At 36.0% G+C, this 19,790-nt stretch overlaps 1 protein-coding gene across 1 annotated transcript in view; it reads left to right on the top strand.

The window, feature by feature from the left end:
* The window catches only part of COL5A2 (collagen type V alpha 2 chain), a 147,609-nt gene that overhangs the window by 116,503 nt on the left and 11,316 nt on the right, over nucleotides 1–19,790 (top strand). The window contains exons 30-47 of the mRNA XM_003990962.5: nucleotides 1,380–1,433; nucleotides 2,195–2,248; nucleotides 4,554–4,598; nucleotides 5,387–5,485; nucleotides 6,493–6,600; nucleotides 6,938–6,991; nucleotides 9,193–9,246; nucleotides 9,465–9,518; nucleotides 9,938–9,991; nucleotides 10,400–10,507; nucleotides 10,625–10,678; nucleotides 11,212–11,265; nucleotides 11,986–12,147; nucleotides 13,247–13,354; nucleotides 14,881–14,988; nucleotides 16,458–16,511; nucleotides 18,402–18,509; nucleotides 19,006–19,059. Coding sequence (XP_003991011.2) covers nucleotides 1,380–1,433; nucleotides 2,195–2,248; nucleotides 4,554–4,598; nucleotides 5,387–5,485; nucleotides 6,493–6,600; nucleotides 6,938–6,991; nucleotides 9,193–9,246; nucleotides 9,465–9,518; nucleotides 9,938–9,991; nucleotides 10,400–10,507; nucleotides 10,625–10,678; nucleotides 11,212–11,265; nucleotides 11,986–12,147; nucleotides 13,247–13,354; nucleotides 14,881–14,988; nucleotides 16,458–16,511; nucleotides 18,402–18,509; nucleotides 19,006–19,059 — 1,386 coding nt within the window. The remainder of the gene's footprint in view (nucleotides 1–1,379; nucleotides 1,434–2,194; nucleotides 2,249–4,553; nucleotides 4,599–5,386; nucleotides 5,486–6,492; nucleotides 6,601–6,937; nucleotides 6,992–9,192; nucleotides 9,247–9,464; nucleotides 9,519–9,937; nucleotides 9,992–10,399; nucleotides 10,508–10,624; nucleotides 10,679–11,211; nucleotides 11,266–11,985; nucleotides 12,148–13,246; nucleotides 13,355–14,880; nucleotides 14,989–16,457; nucleotides 16,512–18,401; nucleotides 18,510–19,005; nucleotides 19,060–19,790) is intronic.

Genomic DNA, 19,790 nt, shown 5'->3' with positions numbered 1-19,790 from the left:
TTAGCGAGAATTACATTCACATTGCACTTTTCGATGATGTTTGTTTAAGACTTTACTTATGAGTAAGTTTCAGGGGAAGTAATGAGAAAGTGCAAGATTGAAGAATTCTAATCTTTTCTTCTGACCCCTGTGCCAGCACCTTCTGCCTTTTTAAATGGAGCGATTGGACTTTTCATTTTAAACTTCTTTAAAATGCTGATGGCAGAAGCAACCTCATTGTCTTTATGTGTCACAGTTAAGGAACATATCAACTGAACAGAATCATGTTTGACAAATACTTTGTTCTGTCTCTTACTGAAAAATATAAGTACTGAACTATACTTACATTCTACTGATAATGTCTCATATAAATTTGTCTAAGCTAGCTGATTTTTCTTTAGAGGGACTAAAAAAGAAAGTATTTTGTCCTTTGAGGTGCATCTGCATCCTAGGATTCTAAAATTAAATATTTATCAGAAATATTTTGCATATTTATTTGTTTATGATGGGGCAATTTAAGTATCTTTCTAAAATGTTAGCTTGGCTTTCTTCAGCTGCTCTAGTGTTGAAGGCTTGATTAATAGTTCTTCTAACACTGCGAACTAAATTGGAACAGAAATTAGAGCGTCCCTGTGAAAATTTTTGTAAGCCAAAATGGTGTAAAGCAAAGAAGCAATTATTAATTTATGTGAAAAATTTCTTAAGATTCCCAGAATCCCAAAATAACGTCTTTTAGGCTTTTCTGGCATATCTTAGGACATATCTTAGGCTATATCTTGCTCTAACAGATGCGCAAAATAAATCCAGATAAAGCACAGATGCTCACAGACACAGATGACACTGAGATGCTAAGTCTAGTTCCCCAGAAAGAGTTGGGTGTGCACTGCCTCTGTAACAGCTCACTGCAAAACAAACTCTGAATGCCTTTTGCCTTTTTTTCATAAAGGCAAAAATTCTCTTCAGAGTCCTTTCAGTTAGCACAAAGAGGTACTAATACAGTTCTTTCATGAAATCTAAGTGACATAATGCCAACTTTGGAAAAGCAGGGGACACTTGTATTACCTATTTCTATTCGATGTATGAAAGTAATGAATTTTTCCGTGTTCAATTTCTCCAATTTCCTCAGAAGTTTGTGTTTGGTTCCAGACAATTTTATGTTTGGATCAAAAAATAAACATATGTCCTCAGTCTCTTTTCTGGCTTTAGAAGACATTTTCTTACCAGCAGGGACCTCAAAGAATCTCATTAAACTATTTGTAATGCTAGTTTATAATCTGGCTAAAGTGAAAAGCATGTGATTGGAAAAAAAGCAAATATCAATACTTCCAGTGGGTCACATAAACAGGAAGCAGGTGTTAAGATCTGGCTCTCTTCATGATTTTCTTTCCTTTATGACTTAGGGTCTAGCTGGGGAGAGAGGAGAACAGGGACCCCCAGGACCCACTGGCTTTCAGGTATGTAATAATTCAGTTTTCCATGTCTTCTACCATTAATTAAACTGATTTTTTTAAATATAAAAAGATATGGTCAAATGATGTGAAATTCCACAATTTTTTAAAAAAGTCATCCCTCTTTTAGTAAATAAAGATTTGGATAAAACCCAACATTTTTGTTCAAAGGGAAGGAATAGATTTCCCCTGCAAAATGGATCAAAATCCAAAATTATTAACAAATTAAAATTTTTAGGTGTTCTTGATACCTCAAGAAGTTTTATTGAACTATTTTAAGGTTTATCTACTTTTATTATTGACAAAATGTCTTAAAATTTTTCTTGAACAAATTTTCATGATTTATTTAAATATATATGGTGTGGGAAATTGTTTATTATTTAATAGCATGGATAATCATAATTTGGCAAAAAAAACCTTTAGGAATGACTTAATATTATTATTATCATTATTATTCTAGCAGCCTAAAATATTGCTCTGACCCATAAAAACTGGACCAATGTTAAGAATCTCCTGTTAGAGGCTTAGCTGTTTTTTTTTTTTTTTTTGCTAAGTGGTGTGCAAATGAAAATCTAAACCTAGAAGCTGACTGGCTGCTGCATTATCATAAAAGATAATGGTTTTCTCATTCTGTTTTGCTTGTGTTTAAACAATATATTTTGCTTAAAAGTATAGTCATGGAGACTCCATGATATATAAAAGGTAACTTGTTAATGCTAGTGGCCTATTAAACTTTTACAAATCTACAATTTTTTTTCTTTTTTTAGGGGCTTCCTGGTCCTCCGGGGCCTCCTGGGGAAGGTGGAAAGCCAGGTGATCAGGTAAGTTTTAAGGTAATAGTAACAATAACAATACTAAAAATTGTAGGTTCATAATATCACTTATTATATTTGAGGTTCTGTTCTGGTTTGCCTTATCTCTCTTAATCCTCAAAGCAACCCTGTATATCTAGGTATCCATATAATTATTATGACCATTTTTCAGATGAGGCAAATGAGGCACACAGATGTTATATAACTTTCCCAAAGTGACACAGCTGATATGATTTGAATCCTGGTAGTGTGCTTCCCAAGACTGTTCTTAATCCCTAAGTCTATGTCTTGTCATATCTACAGAGTTTTACTGGAGGCTTTTTAAATGGTTATGAACAGATACTAACCATTTCATTTCTATTATTTTATTAAGACATCAGTTTAATTTATTTTTCTGTGAGTGATTCACTCATTCACTTAATCTTTCAACAAATATTTATCATCCCTGGCCCCCACCAGTTGAACAAGATGGACATGAGATAGAGTTTCTGGGGAGGCACTGTGTGTATGGGTGCACCTAATTCAGACTTGGGGATTTAGGGAAAGTCTCCCAGACCAGGTAATATATTTTATGAGATCTGAAGGATGAGTGATGGTAAGGGAGGAGAAGGGAAGGTAATAAAATACTCCGGGAAATGGGAACAGCAGGTGCAAAGGTTTTGCTGATCAAATTAAGGCACTGAATAAATTTGGTAAGTCAGGAATGCAGAGTATAACTTGAGGTAGAGATGAGGCTGGTGGGTGAATCAGGAGCCAGATTATAGAAAGTCTGAATTTGAAAATTATTTGCTCTTATTCTTCTAATGGAAGATGATGAAAGGCTTTTAAGTAGGGAGTAGTACGACTAGATTTGGGTTTTATGAAGACCACACCACATGAAGAACAATACATTTCAGATTGGCGGCCCACTTGATACAGTTTTTGTTTTGTTTCATGTTTTTAGAAAAAGGCAAAGTTTTTTTGAGGAATTGACATAAGAGGCAGGTCCCTAAGTCAGTAGTAGCAGTGACGTTCTAGTGTGGCTGCTACCAGCCTATGTGCTGGTGCTAAATGCACAGGAAATGCCAGCCCTCCATTTCAGAGGATGCGAAGTTACCATCCAAGGACAGCTTACGCTTCTTCATGTTTCACTTTGCCTGGCAAGGTCCTGGGTTGGGGACAGAAGGTGGACACTGATGCCTTATCTAAAGTTAAGACATATCCATATGCCCAAGAGAATTCTTCTAGCAGACAAATGAAAATTTCTCATGATGGAGGATTATGATGGAAGCAAACATAACTGAATATATTGAGATTAACATTTGTGATTTTGTAAACATAGACGGTAGAGGTTGTAGTGACCATAGTTATCTGTCACCATCCAAACTGCCAGAAATATGCTACTTTGACAAAAAGTACTCTATTCAAAATATTGCAGGGTGTAATGGTATATAAATCAAGACACTATGAATAGTGCACTATCTACCACAAAATTGTAAGCAATATTATATTTAGTAATTGCAAGATGTACCACTAACTACATATCACTAAAAAATACCACATAAAGCTGATTAAACTATGAGATAAAATATTTTTCTTATGAGATAAAATATTATTGAAAGAACCCTCAGATTTATTTATATTTAGATTTTCTTTTAAACCATATATCACTCATTAGCATACCTAAAAAAGAAAATGAAAGAAAAATAATTTGATTAAATTATCCTTAAAACTTCATTCAGAACCAACCCAACTTCTAAATTACTTTTCATCTCACTCTTTGACAACCATGATTTTCTACACAACATCTTTCCTTGTCATTAGTTATTATTTTCAATCAAAGAGAAAAGTTTTGAACTTCATGACAAAATTTCCTTTAGTTAAGAACAAACTGAAACTTGTAATATATCATGACTGCACTAGTTTGAACCCACAGTTCCCAGTACATTGTCCATAGTGTATGGTCAAAAAATATTTATTAAATTGAATTGGTTCTGTTTAAAAGATCAGTCTCTTTATTGCTTTTTATTTCAGTTTCATCTGTTAAAATTTGTTCATGTTAGGAAATAAAATTACTGTATATTTTGTTGTCTCTAAAAAAACCAATGCATTATATTTCTGAGATAATATTTTGCATGTTTAATTGCCCAAAATCAAATGTTCAAGTATAATAAACATTTTTTTAGAAAAATATTTCCATCTACTGTATGGGCTTAGTCAAAACTTCTAATATTAAATTAAAAGAAATTAGGCATGTGATATGGAAAGATTTGTAATAAATACCTAAAATTTAGCTCAAAGCAATTCTTCCGGTTTTTAAAATTATATCTTATAGGGTGTTCCTGGAGATCCTGGAGCAGTTGGCCCATTAGGACCTAGAGTAAGTATTTTCTCCTTCGTCGTTAACTTTGTTTCCATTGGCTTTAGTTTTAAAAAGCATCTTTCATCATAAACTGGGCTTTATTTTAAGCATGCAGTTTCTTTAACCTGATGAAAATCAATCTTATGAGAAAATCTTGTGCTGTGAAACTAGCACAACCTTATTCCAGGTTCATTTCTTAACACTAAATTAGAAGATTGAGCCCCGGGACTCCTGTGTGGCTCAGTCAGTTGAGCATCTGACTTCGGCGAAAGTCATGATCTTATGGTTCGTGAATTCGAGCCCCACCATCAGGCTCTGTGCTGACAGCTCGGTGCCTGGATCCTGCTTTGAATTCTGTCTTCATCTCTCTCTGCCCCTCCTCTGCTTGTGTTCGGCCTCTCTCTCTCAAAAATTAATATACATTTGGGGCGCCTGGGTGGCTCTGTCGGTTAAGTGTCCGACTTCAGCTCAGGTCACGATCTCGCAGTCCGTGAGTTCGAGCCCCGCGTCGGGCTCTGGGCTGATGGCTCAGAGCCTGGAGCCTGCTTCCGATTCTGTGTCTCCCTCTCTCTCTGTCCCTCCCCCATTCATGCTCTGTCTCTCTCTGTCTCAAAAATAAATAAACGTTAAAAAAAATTTAAAAATAAATATACATTAAAAAAATTTTTAAAGGAAAATTGAGCCTCAATAGTTGCTCATTTCTCAATTTTTCTCCAGTAGAAGCAGTTTTGCAGATTTCCAGAAACCTTTTTAACCTACTTTCAGATCAGTTGCTAAGACTGTCTGACATCCCAATGTTTCACTAGGGAGAACGCGGAAATCCAGGGGAAAGAGGAGAACCAGGAATAACCGGACTCCCTGGTGAGAAAGGAATGGCTGGAGGACATGGCCCTGATGGCCCAAAAGTAAGTATGGCCCTGACCAAATGTCTCAAGATTACTGCTCTGTAAACACATGACAGAACTAGAATGTGTTTCCCTTATGGTTCCAACATAATTTGATGATACGATTTTCCTCTTCAACAAATATTGAGTGAACATCTACTAGGCTTTTTCCTTGGCGCTAAAGAATCAGTTGAAAAGAAGCCTCTTTTCTGTGATGCAAATTATGGTCTAGTGTACATGGTAATACATTCTCATCTAGAAATCCATTCCTAATATTTGTTTGTGTAACTTTAACTAGTGACTTCCATTAATAAGCAGAAGCAATAAATAGAAAATTGCATAATTTATTAAGAGGTATTCCTAATTATGTGTTCCATTGTTTTTCTGTCTCAGGTTCCATAGTTCTGCTTACTAATCATATGCAAGGATGTTGTATTTTAATTATGAAAGTAGAATACATCATAAGGCAAAAATCAGTACTATTTGGTTTGGGTGCCATATTAAGATTGGTAGAAGACAAGAAGACAACTTCAGTGTAAACAATTAAAGTAGAATTTTTCATGTTCGTATAACATTAGATCCTTTATCATCTTCAAGGTCCAGAGTGATTACATAGGATCTGCTTCAATTTAATCACTGAATTAGCTTGTAAGCAAGCTTAATATCATGGGTTCATTAGAGAGAGTGAAATACTCTCTAAATGTAATGTCTTCATTCTTTATTAGGATCCCCATGATGTTGTCAAAAAAAGAAAAAGAAAGGCAACCATTATTTTTATTTGAATCGATGCTCAATTTCCCCAAAGAAAAAACTTGAATATATAAACCAAAAATCAAAACAGCAAAATCTTTTTTTTTATTTCAAAATATCACTTCAGAGACAATTTTCACAAATGAAAAATGTAAGGCCTAAGTTGAACCATATGAAATTGCTGACATGCAACTATTTTTGGCCTACCAGAAGAGAAATTTAAGGTGGCTGAATTTTAATATTATATTGATGAGGTCACTTATTGTTGGTTTATTTAGGGCAGTCCAGGACCATCTGGGACCCCTGGAGATACAGGCCCACCAGGTCTTCAAGGTATGCCAGGAGAAAGAGGAATCGCAGGAACTCCTGGCCCCAAGGGTGACAGGGTAAGTCTGTTTTTTTTAGTTCATTCATTTAGACTTTCTACATTTCTACTGAAAATGATTTCCTGGGCAGGCTTTTACTTCTACCATCCTGGGTCACAAGTCAATCAGTCTTCCTTCCTTCTTTTCTTTTTCTTTCTTTCTTTCTTTCTTTCTTTCTTTCTTTCTTTCTTTCTTTCTTTCTTTCAGAATGCAGAACGCAGAATGCCAGGCACTTTTCTAGGTTCAAGGGGATTTATCTATGAACAGGAGGGATAAGCCCCTGCCCTCATGAAGCATCCATGCAAATGAGAGAAAAAAGACAATTAAATGAATAATGGTGTTTTGTGTGTTTTCCCAGGGTGGCATAGGAGAGAAAGGTGCTGAAGGCACAGCTGGAAATGACGGAGCAAGAGTAAGTGAAATCTCTCCTTTCCCAGCTAAGCAAGGAATCAATATTATCGTTATTATGTGAATTTGCCTGAACTCTCCAAAATAAAGTTCATTGTGTTTCTATAATAGTCAGGATTTGGAAAATGATGAATTTTGAGATTTGATGTTGAAAAATCATGGATACTCATTTTGCTTACTTTGAATTAGAGCAAGCCAAAAAGCAGTCATTGTTGAGGGAATGAAATAAAACACATTTTCCTGTGCATCTGAGACCAGTGCTTTAAGCAGGGGGGCCCTCTTTATCTTTTTCTATCATGTTTTTATTTCTCATGCAGTGTTTATTTTTGTTAAAGTGTTGATCTAATGAGCTGTTCTAGACCTCATTCCAGGGAAGGCACTTAGAGTTTTGCAGAGCAGCCAAGTTGAGATAAATATTTCCCGATATACTGTATATTTAAGGATTAGAAAATTACTGCCCAATGAATTAATTCTTTTATCAATAAAGAGGATGAAGAAGTGAAATGTAAAGAAAGATGGTTGATACCAAGGCATTGTTTAATGTCATGTGAGAAATTGACCTTTAATAAGCTTTAGGTCCTCAAAAATAGAATGCATTTGCAATTCTCAGGACAGACTGAATATGATTTTTTAGACATTAATGACATGATTCTCTCATGCGAGATAGAGCTCAGACATTCAACAGTCCCTGGAGTAATTCCTGATATTTGATGACATGGTTTGCTATTAGTTGTCACGCTGTGCCCTGGCAAGAGCAGTTGTGTCACACAGAAAGAGCTCACATCGAACCATCATTAACATATTGATGCTGCACATTGAGCCACTGTTAATACATTGTTTACATTAGCTTTTAATAAAAAAAAAAAGTAAAATACAGACAAGTTTTAGTCTTAGCGGTAATTAACCCTTTTTTCTTTTTCTAAATATCTACTTAAGCGTGACACGCTTAATTTAGCGAATTATGAACACGAGATATTTCTTCCCTTTTAGTTAACTCTAATGTTTAGCTTCATATTTCAAAAATGGTCTAGGTAAATCTGGCATATTGTTTGTATTTTATGTCATAGATGGTCTATAGTGCATAGTAAAGTAGTGCAGTACTGTTTGAAGGCATGTTGCATTGACTGTATTTTAAGGTGAATTCTGAAATACATATCTATTGTTTCTATGAACTAACTTTGAAAATGCAGTGTGATAGGAACAGGACTTAAGCAATGACTGGTTTATTTTTAGTAATGACAATACATTGCTTTAGGGAGGAAGCAGAGCAGACCATTTATTGTAATCTCATAGTAAAGGGGAAAAATGAATAACATGCTTTCTCTGCATGAAAAAAAAATGTGAATTTAATGAAGTGATCCTCATATTTAATCCAATTCTTTAAGGAAATAGATTAGGGAGATTATTGAAAGATTATTGTTCCATTATAGATCTAGAAAACATGTGATCACAGTTTTCTTATGTCCTTATAAGAGCATAAAAACATGAAGTAATTTTTTTTAATTTCTTCCATAATACATACAAAAATTAAAAGACAAAAGAATATTTAGGCTGCATATGTAGAGGCAATGCACAAATATCAGATAGAAAACCCATTTTAGAAAAGCCTCCAATACAGTCAAGCAGTTTAAAGATTGTGACCACATACCAAGAAGACGTGGTTTGAACTCCTATGTGATAGCGCCCTAAGCTCTGAGCCTAAAGGACTCAGCCTCAGTTTGGCTGGGTAGTTACACTCCTTGTGATCTTAGGAGAGTGTAGAAAATTCAATGCTTTATCAGAATTTCACTTAAAAAAAATAAAAATAGAGTGATATTTTGTTTGTATAATTTAAGAATATAGTATCCTATACAAAAGAAGAAGAGTTTTTTTTTAATCTATTCGCAAATTTCAATATTAAATAGGCTAAGAAACGTAGAAATATTGTGGAAAAATAACATTAATTTAGAGCTAATGTTTGAACACAGTATTGTATTATGTATGGATGAAAGAGATTAAGACACTTTGTGGAGAAAATTCCAGAAGTTGTTTTAGAGTAACTAGAAAAATCTTAACAATATACAGATTATATCACTTGTTATAGACAATATTTTGCAAAGGTAACTAAAGCAATCACAAAATAATACCTTCTTTGAATGTTTGTATAATCGTGGGAAATTCCATGCATTCTTTTCCTCAACATGCCTATGTTCTATTCATTGACAGGGTCTTCCAGGTCCCTTGGGCCCTCCAGGTCCTGCAGGTCCCACTGGAGAAAAGGTAGTATCATAAATTGGTATTTTGTGGACTCAGAATCATGGAGTTTGGATGATAGCTCTTTCTCATAATGTTTTCTCTTTCCTAATATGTAGTAGTTGGGCCAGATCATCTCAGAGTTCTCCCCCACTGTCTGCCCTACACACAGGGCTCAGCTTCCCCCAGGTGTATTATGTTTTGTTCCTGCTTTGGACCATAACCATCTGACATCTGCTTTCTAGGGTGAACCTGGCCCTCGAGGTTTAGTTGGGCCTCCCGGCTCCCGTGGCAATCCTGTAAGTGACAGTATTTTGATATTCTTTAGAATGAGGTTAAGCAGAAAAACAATTCATCATTTTGTGTTGATGTTTATATAAAACCTTGCTTGTTGGGTCAGGCTACTTAGAACTTCCTAGTTTTCAGTGTTTACAGGAGACTCAAAAACTTAACAGTCTGTAATTTTTATGCAATCTATTAAATCCAACTAAGCAGTTCATTTACCAAATAATTAAGCTTTTTTGAGACTTCAGACATTGGAAATTTTGCTATATGGCCCTTATCTCTATCTCACCCTTAAAAGTCTTCCTTAAGAAATAAGTCTAATTCATCTACATACACATTTCAAGATCCTACAAGTTTATATAATTATATTTTTAAATACTGTTCCCATTTAGAATAACGTGTGAAAACGACAATAACACTTCTCTTATCCTAGGGTTCTCGTGGTGAAAATGGCCCAACTGGGGCTGTTGGTTTTGCTGGACCTCAGGTATAATTTCCAAATATCTCTAATTTACAGTGGGCACTCCTCTTGCTATAGCAATAGATTTAATTAATCATCATTGTGATATGTACTGAAGATATATTAAAGATTCTGGGAAGTTTACAGGTTTCTGGGCAATATTCTCATTTTCAATACATTTTTTTCATGAATGGCACTAAAATGCACTATTTAAAATTCTATATTTATTTGTTTTAATAAAAATGTGGTGGGATAACTTATTTTTTCAGACTGTCTTCAAAGATCCTACGAGGACATTTTTCCTTCTGTGCTTTAATACCGATCACAAAGCACCATTTTACAATATAAGGTTAAGTGATATGTTAGTAATAATTACTGTGAAATAACTTGTCTACAAGTATTATAATCAGTTGCTTATTTATACAACTGATATAGGGTCCTGACGGGCAGCCTGGAGTAAAAGGTGAACCTGGAGAGCCAGGGCAGAAAGGAGATGCCGGCTCACCTGGACCACAAGGTCTAGCAGGATCCCCAGGCCCTCATGTAAGTTAAAAGAAAAATAAAAACCAAAAACTTGAGTCAAGTACCCAATGTTTAGACTTTGTCTTCAGCCCATTTTGCTTTACTATAATGATCTTTTGTTTCTGTCTTTCTATATAGGGTCCTAATGGTGTTCCTGGACTAAAAGGTGGTCGAGGAACTCAGGGTCCACCTGTAAGTTGCTTTGAAGCTCTGCGAATTACACGCAGCTAGTCACAGATACGTGGCACTTTGTGACCATATCAAAGTTCATCTGAAGCTGTAACAACAAATTTTTACTTGGATAACAAACTGTAATGGAAAGGGCACTTAAATGGAGATCTGGGTTACAGTTAGTTTTATGATCTTGGAGACCCAGCCACCTCATATGTAACATAAATAATATATTACCTATTGAAGACGTAGGTAATGAATAACAGGGAATTGATTTACAGAACTCTGTTATGCAAAATATTAATGTGATTCTAGTTCTAGTCTTGTGCACATTTGTATACGTTCAAGATAAATGGAAGGTGGAAAGAGAAAAATAGCATCTTTCCAACCGATTAATTCTGATCCATTCTTGTATAGGATACAAGAATAAATTTATTGTTTACAACAAGAAAGGGAATCTAAAGGCCTAAGTATCCCTGTGAAAAACTAGATCCCAGAAAGAATATGTAATTAATAGTTATTTTAAAATTTCTTACATGATATTATATTTCTAGGGTGCTACAGGGTTTCCTGGTTCTGCCGGAAGAGTTGGACCTCCAGGCCCTCCTGTAAGTCACTTCAGTAATTCAGATCATTAGTAGTGAAGCCATCACACACACACACACACACACACACACACACACACACGATAATACACACAAACACACATATATGTACACATTGTATAGAAATATATATATATATTGAGTTATTTTTCATTCTTTTATTTAATCTCTTAATGATTAACCCATGTAAACAACCCTTATCCTAAGAATTCATACATACTGGTATCTTGTCAAAGTAAATTCATCTTTAATCATCTTTAAATGAAAAGCTCATTTAAAAGTCCTTTTTAGCCCCAGTGTTTTACCATTATTCCATTTGGGTACTAAATACTAACAGTATGGTGTGCTAATAATCATTTCCTTAAGTTAGGCGGCATCTCTGAAATTTAGTTAAATCAATGATATTCTTTCATTATAAGATTAGGCCAGATAGAATTAAATGTTATATATTTATTAATGGAGCAGAACCTTAAGAAGTTTGAAAAGTCAATTTCAGCACACTTTTGGTATTGACTCAAAGGTAATTGTCTGCAAATAATTTAGATTTCATCCTGGGAAATGAATCTGCAGCTGTGTTTGGTTTAATTTTATTTAAATCCAGTGGATGACTGATTATCTAACAGGAAAAATGGACCCGAGAGGCCTTTGCATCAAGCATCAAGTCCTCTAATGTGACTTCCACTGTCGCCCCCCTCCCCCGGGTTTCTTTCTGTCTTATACTAGGGAGCTCCAGGACCTGCAGGGCCCTTAGGGGAACCTGGGAAGGAGGGACCCCCAGGTCTTCGTGGAGACCCCGGCTCTCATGGGCGAGTGGGAGATCGAGGACCAGCAGGTCCCCCTGGTGGCCCAGGAGACAAAGGGGACCCAGGAGAAGATGGGCAACCTGTAAGTTTCGCATCTTTGTTCGAGGCCACCTCGAATAGAGATATTTACAATAGAAATCCATAATATTCACTGCCACAAGGAAACTGTTTATACATTAACCTGGGTCCTTTCATAAATCCTTATGCCCTATATGTTTTTAATTTACAATTCTCAGCTCTAGAAAAAAAGTGTAAGTATAAAATATAACAGTAATGGATGTGGTGTTCAAAAACCAAACAAGAAAACATTCTTTGTTAAGTATCTGAGCTGGATAAAGTAAATTTTTAAAAAGTACATTATTTTAGGGGTACCTTGGTGGCTCAGTCGGTTAAGCATCCAACTCTTGATTTCTGCTCGGGTCATGATCTTATGGTTTGTGAGTTCAAGCCCCACATTGGGCTCTGTGCTGGCAGTGTGGAGCCTGCCTGGGATTCTGTCTCTCTCTGCCCCTCCCCCACGTGCTGTGCACTCTCTCTGTCTGTCTCTCTGTGTCTCTCTCTCTGTCAAAAATAAATAAATAAACTTTTAAAGAGTACATTATTTTATTTAATATCTATATGTCTCAACACTAATGTGTTTAGATAGGTCATTATTTATTTTATTTTTTAAATTTTCTTTATCTTTTTAAAAAGAGGAAGAGGGGCGCCTGGGTGGCGCAGTCGGTTAAGTGTCCGACTTCAGCCAGGTCACGATCTCGCGGTCCGTGAGTTCGAGCCCCGCGTCAGGGTCTGGGCTGATGGCTCAGAGCCTGGAGCCTGTTTCCGATTCTGTGTCTCCCTCTCTCTCTGCCCCCCCCCCCGTTCATGCTCTGTCTCTCTCTGTCCCAAAAAAATAAATAAACGTTGAAAACAAAAATTAAAAAGAGGAAGAATATTTGCGTGAATAGCATCTTTTATTCTATTAATATTCACATCACTCTTCATGTTTCTTTGCAACTAATGAGCCATTTTCACCTTGAAACAATGTTAGAGACTCTGTGTGAAGTATAAATTAGGACTACTCATGTATCATATGGTTTTATGAAACAGAGAATTTTTTTCTTCTACTGAAAAATTTATAAAGCCGTGATCTATTACGAAGTCCCAGAGAATTTCTAATTATAATTTATCCTCACAATTAGGGTCCGGATGGTCCCCCTGGTCCAGCCGGAACTACTGGGCAAAGAGGAATTGTCGGAATGCCAGGGCAGCGTGGAGAGCGAGGCATGCCCGGCCTGCCAGGCCCAGCGGTGAGTGGTCGTGTTGGTCAATATTTTATCTGATTATATAATTTGTGAAGAGAGAATTTATCGGTGTGAGTATGTGCTTAGTAGATTTAAAGTCTTTTTTAGACACAAATTCTGACTATCTTAAAAACCTTTGACTTTGAATGTCAAATTCTTTACTTAAGTACCTTACAACAATTTTGAAAAATATATTTACTTAACCCTGGGACTAGAGAAGTAGACAAATAAGGATCTGGATTTTTGATGACTCTAAAGCTTTCTTCAAAGATTAAAAATATCCACAGAGCTAAAGAAGGGGGATAATCTCCTCTGGTGAGTAGGTAGCTGCTTTTTAAATAAACATGCCTGACAAAAACATTCATACTTCACAGTTCAGAGGGTAAGTTTTCATAAATCATCAAAGGGAAGAGTAGTTGAGCTAAAGTAATATTGGAGGTGAAAGTGGGGTGAGCTATAAAGGTGGACTCTGAAAGTAATCTCCTCTTCCCTGGAGGGTGCTAAGAACTTCATATTCCCTGGGATGTGGATAAAAGTTTGCCTCACTGTTAGCTTTGAAGAAACTAAATTTTACTGCTGAAAGTTTACATGCTTGTGGAAAAGAAATAATGTTTTTATATGGAATGTAGACAGGGAGATGTACTGCTGAGACCTTGGAACTGGGGGAATGTGGATAGAGGTCTGAATCCAGCAAACCAGGAGTTAGGGGATATTTTTTTGTTTCAGAAGTAAGCCAAGGAGGGGCGCCTGACTCTTGATTTCGGCTCAGGTCATGATCTCACGGTTGGTGAGATCAAGTCTGTGTTGGGCTCTGAGCTGACAGTATGGAGCCTGCTTGGGATTCTGTCTCTCCCTCTCCCTCTCTCTCTCTCTGCCCGCCACCCTACTCATGCACATATATGCTCTCTCTCTAAAGAGAAAAAAGAAAAAAAGAAAAAAACTTGTCTGACTTTTGATTATGGCTCAGATCATGATCTCAGGTTGTGAGATCAAGCCCGGAGTCAGGCTCTACGCTGTGCGTGGAGCCTGCTTAAGATTCTCTCTCTCCCTCTCCCTATGCCCCTCCACAGTTCGTTCCCTCTCTCTCTCCCTAAGAAAAAAAAAAAAAAAAAAAAAGAAGTGAGCCAAGCCCAGAAGTAAAATCTCCCCACAGTGAGATCAAAGTGCCAGGATACAGAAATAAAGTGAGTAAACAAAGTGGAAGTGAATGTGGATGAGCATGTCTTACCAGCAATGCAGATTCCTTTAGAGCAGCCAGAACTGACTATATAACACATTTGAATCCAAACCACACACCTGAACTGATGGCAAAGGATGCTTTTTAGTCGCTGGGATATGTCAGAATGACTGTGATAATAAGCGAGCATGCCTCTAAGGAGGTACTACAATGACGTGGATGTTGTGGGATAATGGACAATCATTGTGGAGAAGGAGGGACTGAAGTGCCATTTGAAAAAAAACACAGCCTTTGTGTGAACTGGCATTTTTACATTTATTCAGAAGCCATTGACATGTTTATACTTTGATTTCAGGGCACACCAGGAAAAGTAGGACCTACTGGTGCACCCGGAGATAAAGGTCCACCTGGACCTGTGGGACCCCCAGGCTCAAATGGCCCCGTAGGGGAACCTGGACCGGAAGTGAGTGCTGCAATGAAAATAACTCTCCTCTCCTTATCTGGGTGTCATGGGACAGTTTTTTGTGTGTTTGTTTGTTTGTTTTAGAAATCATTTTAGAAATTTAGAAATTGATTGCACATGTGATGTGAAGGAAGTTTCTTAGTGTTGTTATTTGATGTCCTTTATTTCCCAGGAAAGTAGACTAAATGATGACAAAAACAGAAGGTAATAAGACTGGTACTTTGTACTGACCCTTCATCTAGTCTAGAGCCAAGTATTTTAGTTGATTTAGGCTGTTGCCAATTTATTTTGAAGGGGAAAGGACATGTTCATTAATCTCTTTCCTTGTTGTTTCATTCTGTAATGGCATATTTGTCAAAATTGCCAAGTTCTGTGGTGATAGGATTAATATAACTATTGCAGCTTGCAAAAACAGAGAAGTAAGAGAATTTTATTTAATTATCATTCTAAAGTAACATGATGCATGTCCTGATCCCTAAGTGTCATTTGAGAGGAAATCAGTTTTTGAAAGGTGATTTGAGAAGTTATAGGTTGGAATCCCCTCTGTACAGTGCTTCAATGAGTCCATTCCTGGACAGTGTCTCATTGTCTTGAAAAAGTCAATGCCTTTCGAGCAGTTTTTGGTCAAATGATAAAAACAGAGTTCTGAAAAAAAATAATAAAGAACATATATTTCACCAAGTTATTTAATGTCTAAACATAGTTGTTTTATTTTAAAACTCTAAGGGTATTGTTTGGATAAACTTAAGATATGAAAGTAAGGAAAACCATTCACTGGTAATACAGACAAAACATAAAATGGCAAGAATATAATTGTTGCCTATGTATTTCAAAGGATTTGAGGATCCCCCTTGCCCTGTTTTAAAATAAAAAATAGAAATCAAGAATTTAGATTAAGTGCAGGAGGCATGCCAGGAGTGTCTGGAGGGGGTGGGTGGTTCCTGCTGGTAGAGTTCCTCCCTCCGTCTGGCACTCCCCCCTCTAGCCCCACTATTGAAGAAGATCATTAAGCCAACCTGAGCATAGATTAAGTATTGTTCCACACAAGACACTGAAGGACCCAAATTTGTAGCAAATTCCATGGTAGTTTTAAAGTTCAGCTGCCATGGTAAATAACTGGGCATTCTTCATGCTTCAATATGGAATATGTGCACAGGGAAGGTAATAACATTACACTTTATAAGCACTGTATTGTAAGTGGAAAATGCAATGCCTTCAATAAAACTGTATTAAAGTTGGCACAAAAAAGTAAGAATGTGTTAATAATTTTACAAGCAATTCCAAGTAATAGAAAAGATGTCAGAAGACTTTCTTTGACTAAAATTTCCATAAGTGCTAATTTATAGTTTATAGAAGAGAAGTGGAAAACATGCTGTAATTTTTCTGGCGATTGGAATTAGGTGGGTTATTATTATTTTTTTTTTTTGCATTACTCAGTTAACTCATTTTTCAAATATGATTCTTTATAGGGTCCAGCTGGTAATGATGGCACTCCGGGACGGGATGGTGCCGTTGGAGAACGTGTAAGGGCATTTTCACTAATCAGAAAATCTGCAGTCATGTATTTTTAAAATTTTTGTAATACTAAAGAGTAAAATCTGCCTTTTCTTTCATAGCTTCGGGGCAGCCCTGATTTTTCTGATAGTAGCTACTTTTTTTTAATGTCATAATTTAGATAGATCTTGTAAATGAAATGAGATTTGAAGATGCAGCAAAGTGAGATGGCATTTCTTATTAACTATGGGAACGCAAATTGCTTTCATAGTTGGTGCAACATGAAGGTTCTGGATGAGGATACAGATAAAGTAGTCTAAATTGCAAACTCATTCACAAAAGTATGGAAGCAGAAATAGAGTTGTGTGACATCTAAATTTCTCTACTCATCTCCTAAAGTGAATGCCCCATGAGGAAATAAACCATGTGGCTACCTAAATATTTATATATCTCATGATGTATTTGAAATCCCATGACTGCTGAACTGAAAATATCACCAACTTTATTTGAAGTTCCAATCCCTCCTCTAACGTCTATTATGACACAACGGCTCTTTTCATTCTGAGAGCTCATCATGTAGCAGAATGGGCTCTGCAGTCAGATAGACCTCAAGTAGAATCTTAATTCCTTAAGTTACTGGCAATGAGGTCTTGAACAAATCTTTGGAACGTCAGTTTTCAAATGCTTTAAATATGATCCATACCTATTCCACTGGACATTTGTGCTTTAAATAACATGTTTAGAGTATGGAGCTTTGAGGACTCTTGGAGTAAGCCCCTCCCCTCATCTACCATAAAGCCAGAGAATGCAAATTCTCTTGGCACCTGGGTTTTTCCCTTGGTCAGTATGCATTATGCAGTGCAATAATCTTCAAAGATTTTTCTGACGCATTCCCTGGTTTAATTTCGATAGTCTGTGAAACCCTATGCACAATTTAAGTTGTCATCACATTTTATTTTAATTCTAAATTTAAATAGTTGCAAAAGGAGTAATTCCTGGTAGATTCTAAATGTTTATGTGCTTTCAGTATATTTTTTTTCAAAATCTTGTATTTGCCAATTTAGCTTATTCAATGTATTATATGTCCATTCTCTAACCTAATGGCCAAGGTTTATCCTGGTTGCCAAACTAATCAGTCCAATAAGACTTCATTTCTGTCAGCAAAATAGGTCTGACTCCATTTTTCAAGTCAAATAATTATGATATACCATTGTTTATATAATAATAATAATCTCATCTCTGACTTTCTTAAGGAGACAATAAGATTTGGAGCCTTGTCATAGTTGGGTCACCTGGATAAAATAAGCAACATCCTCTTTCTTTCCAAATATCTCTTTGCTTTATTCTCAAGAGAACTATGAATTCTGGAAAAGTCTTTAGTTTTGTGCCCTGAGGTGTTTACTCCTTGGGAGCATTGCATCATAAAAAGATTGCAGACAGATATTAATGTCTGTTTTTTCTTTCATAAAATGGGAGAGGAGTGATTATTAAAGAGGAAGTAGGGAAGGATGCTTCAGATCAGTTTTCTGAGATATCACTTATGGAGATGAAAATCTAGAAAGTGGTTTCCTTAAAATTTTCTCAGCTTTCACACTCTGGAAAGTCTCTGTTTACCCCAAGTTAATGGATACACTTGAAGACTGCTGGTGTAAGAAACACGTAAATTCAGGAGCTGACGCTGCTATGCTCCAGCAATCCTGACTATAGGAGGAATAGGGTGAGAGTGAGGGGGGGGGGACATCTGAAATTGGGGTTAACAAGTCAATGTAAGTAAAATATTTAAGTAAAGTATAAGTTGAATAGTAAAAATGAGTTTTAAAAGAGGTATATATTTTATTTTCATGAATAGCATGAGCATATAGAATGCCATTATTTTAGAATAAATATCGAAAGAATAATGCCATGGATCTTCTCATCAGGGTGATCGTGGAGACCCTGGGCCTGCAGGTCTGCCAGGCTCTCAGGGTGCCCCTGGAACTCCCGGTCCTGTCGGTGCTCCAGGAGATGCAGGACAAAGAGGAGATCCGGTAAGGAGAGTCAATTTCATACTGACAGTTATAAATATCAGGAGGCCATATTGTGAGCGACAGGTACACCTGCATACAATCATACACGTGCACTTGATTAAGCACTCTATACAAAGAATGACAGCCAATTATGATTTAATTTTTTAAATCTTAATGGAAAACATTTGGTTTCTAATAGATATTCAAAAATCCTGATGTTTTGAGTTTCAACATCTAAAAATGTTGTTATGTATAGGAAATGTAGTAAGTATGCATTGTGTTAAATTTAAGCAAGTAATATCCTACCATAGTCGACTAAGGTGATCTTCATTCAGTGAAGTAAATTAATAAATGGACTAAGTAAGTGTCGTTGTATACCTAAGGACATTAGCTTGATTTTAATCAATTAGCCATAAGAGTATACACATAGATATACAATTTACATATTTGTGAATCCTATATCTATATAATATATGCATATTTTTTACATACCAATTTTTGTGAAAATTTCTTCTAGGGTTCTCGGGGTCCTATAGGACCACCTGGTCGAACTGGAAAACGTGGTTTACTTGTAAGTTCTCTGTTTTTCTTTAAAAATAAAAGTCATCTCACACAAAATACACTGCCAAAGAAGCACAATTTAAGATTCATCAATGAAAATCAGCGAGTTCTTCAAACTTTGGACAAAAATATTAATTTAATACCCAGGAATTTGTATTTGTTTCTATAATTCAAACATATGTCCTCTGAGTTTCACTGTTAATTCTTTCAGTGATCAATGAAGACTTTTAGAGTCACAGTTTTCTCCCAAAAAAATAGGAATAATAGTGCCCTTTTCTCAGAGATTTTCTGAGAATCACATAGAAAATGGGTTTGAAATCTCTTTGTAAACTTGAAATGTGCTAGCCAAATATGTTTTAATTTCAGCTAGACTACCCTGCCCATGTTCTGATCTTTTTGCTATTTGCAGTTGCCTCCAGGTTAATGATTATTATATAAATGTTTTACAATGAATGAATCATGTCTGATGGGCAGTCTAATAGGCCATGTTCCTTTGACACTCATTATATGAATTAATCTCTGTATCGATGAAGAAAAATTATAGACTAAATTCATGATCTGTTATTAACTCATATTTCTCAGCTTTGATTTGAGCCTGACTGGAAATTTCATAGTTACATAGCATGTCAAGTGAACGATTTTCTAACTAGTTACAAAAACAACGTGATTTATTTTTCATGATTAAATGAATTTTAGCTAATAATTTAAGTAGGTGTTTCTGGTTTAGTTTATTTTCATTTT

Source organism: Felis catus, chromosome C1, assembly GCF_018350175.1.
Source record: "Felis catus isolate Fca126 chromosome C1, F.catus_Fca126_mat1.0, whole genome shotgun sequence".
In the NCBI taxonomy this organism is placed as follows: domain Eukaryota; kingdom Metazoa; phylum Chordata; class Mammalia; order Carnivora; family Felidae; genus Felis; species Felis catus.
The sequence above is the reverse complement of the archived record's forward strand: the minus strand, read 5'-3'. Positions and strand labels throughout refer to the sequence as shown.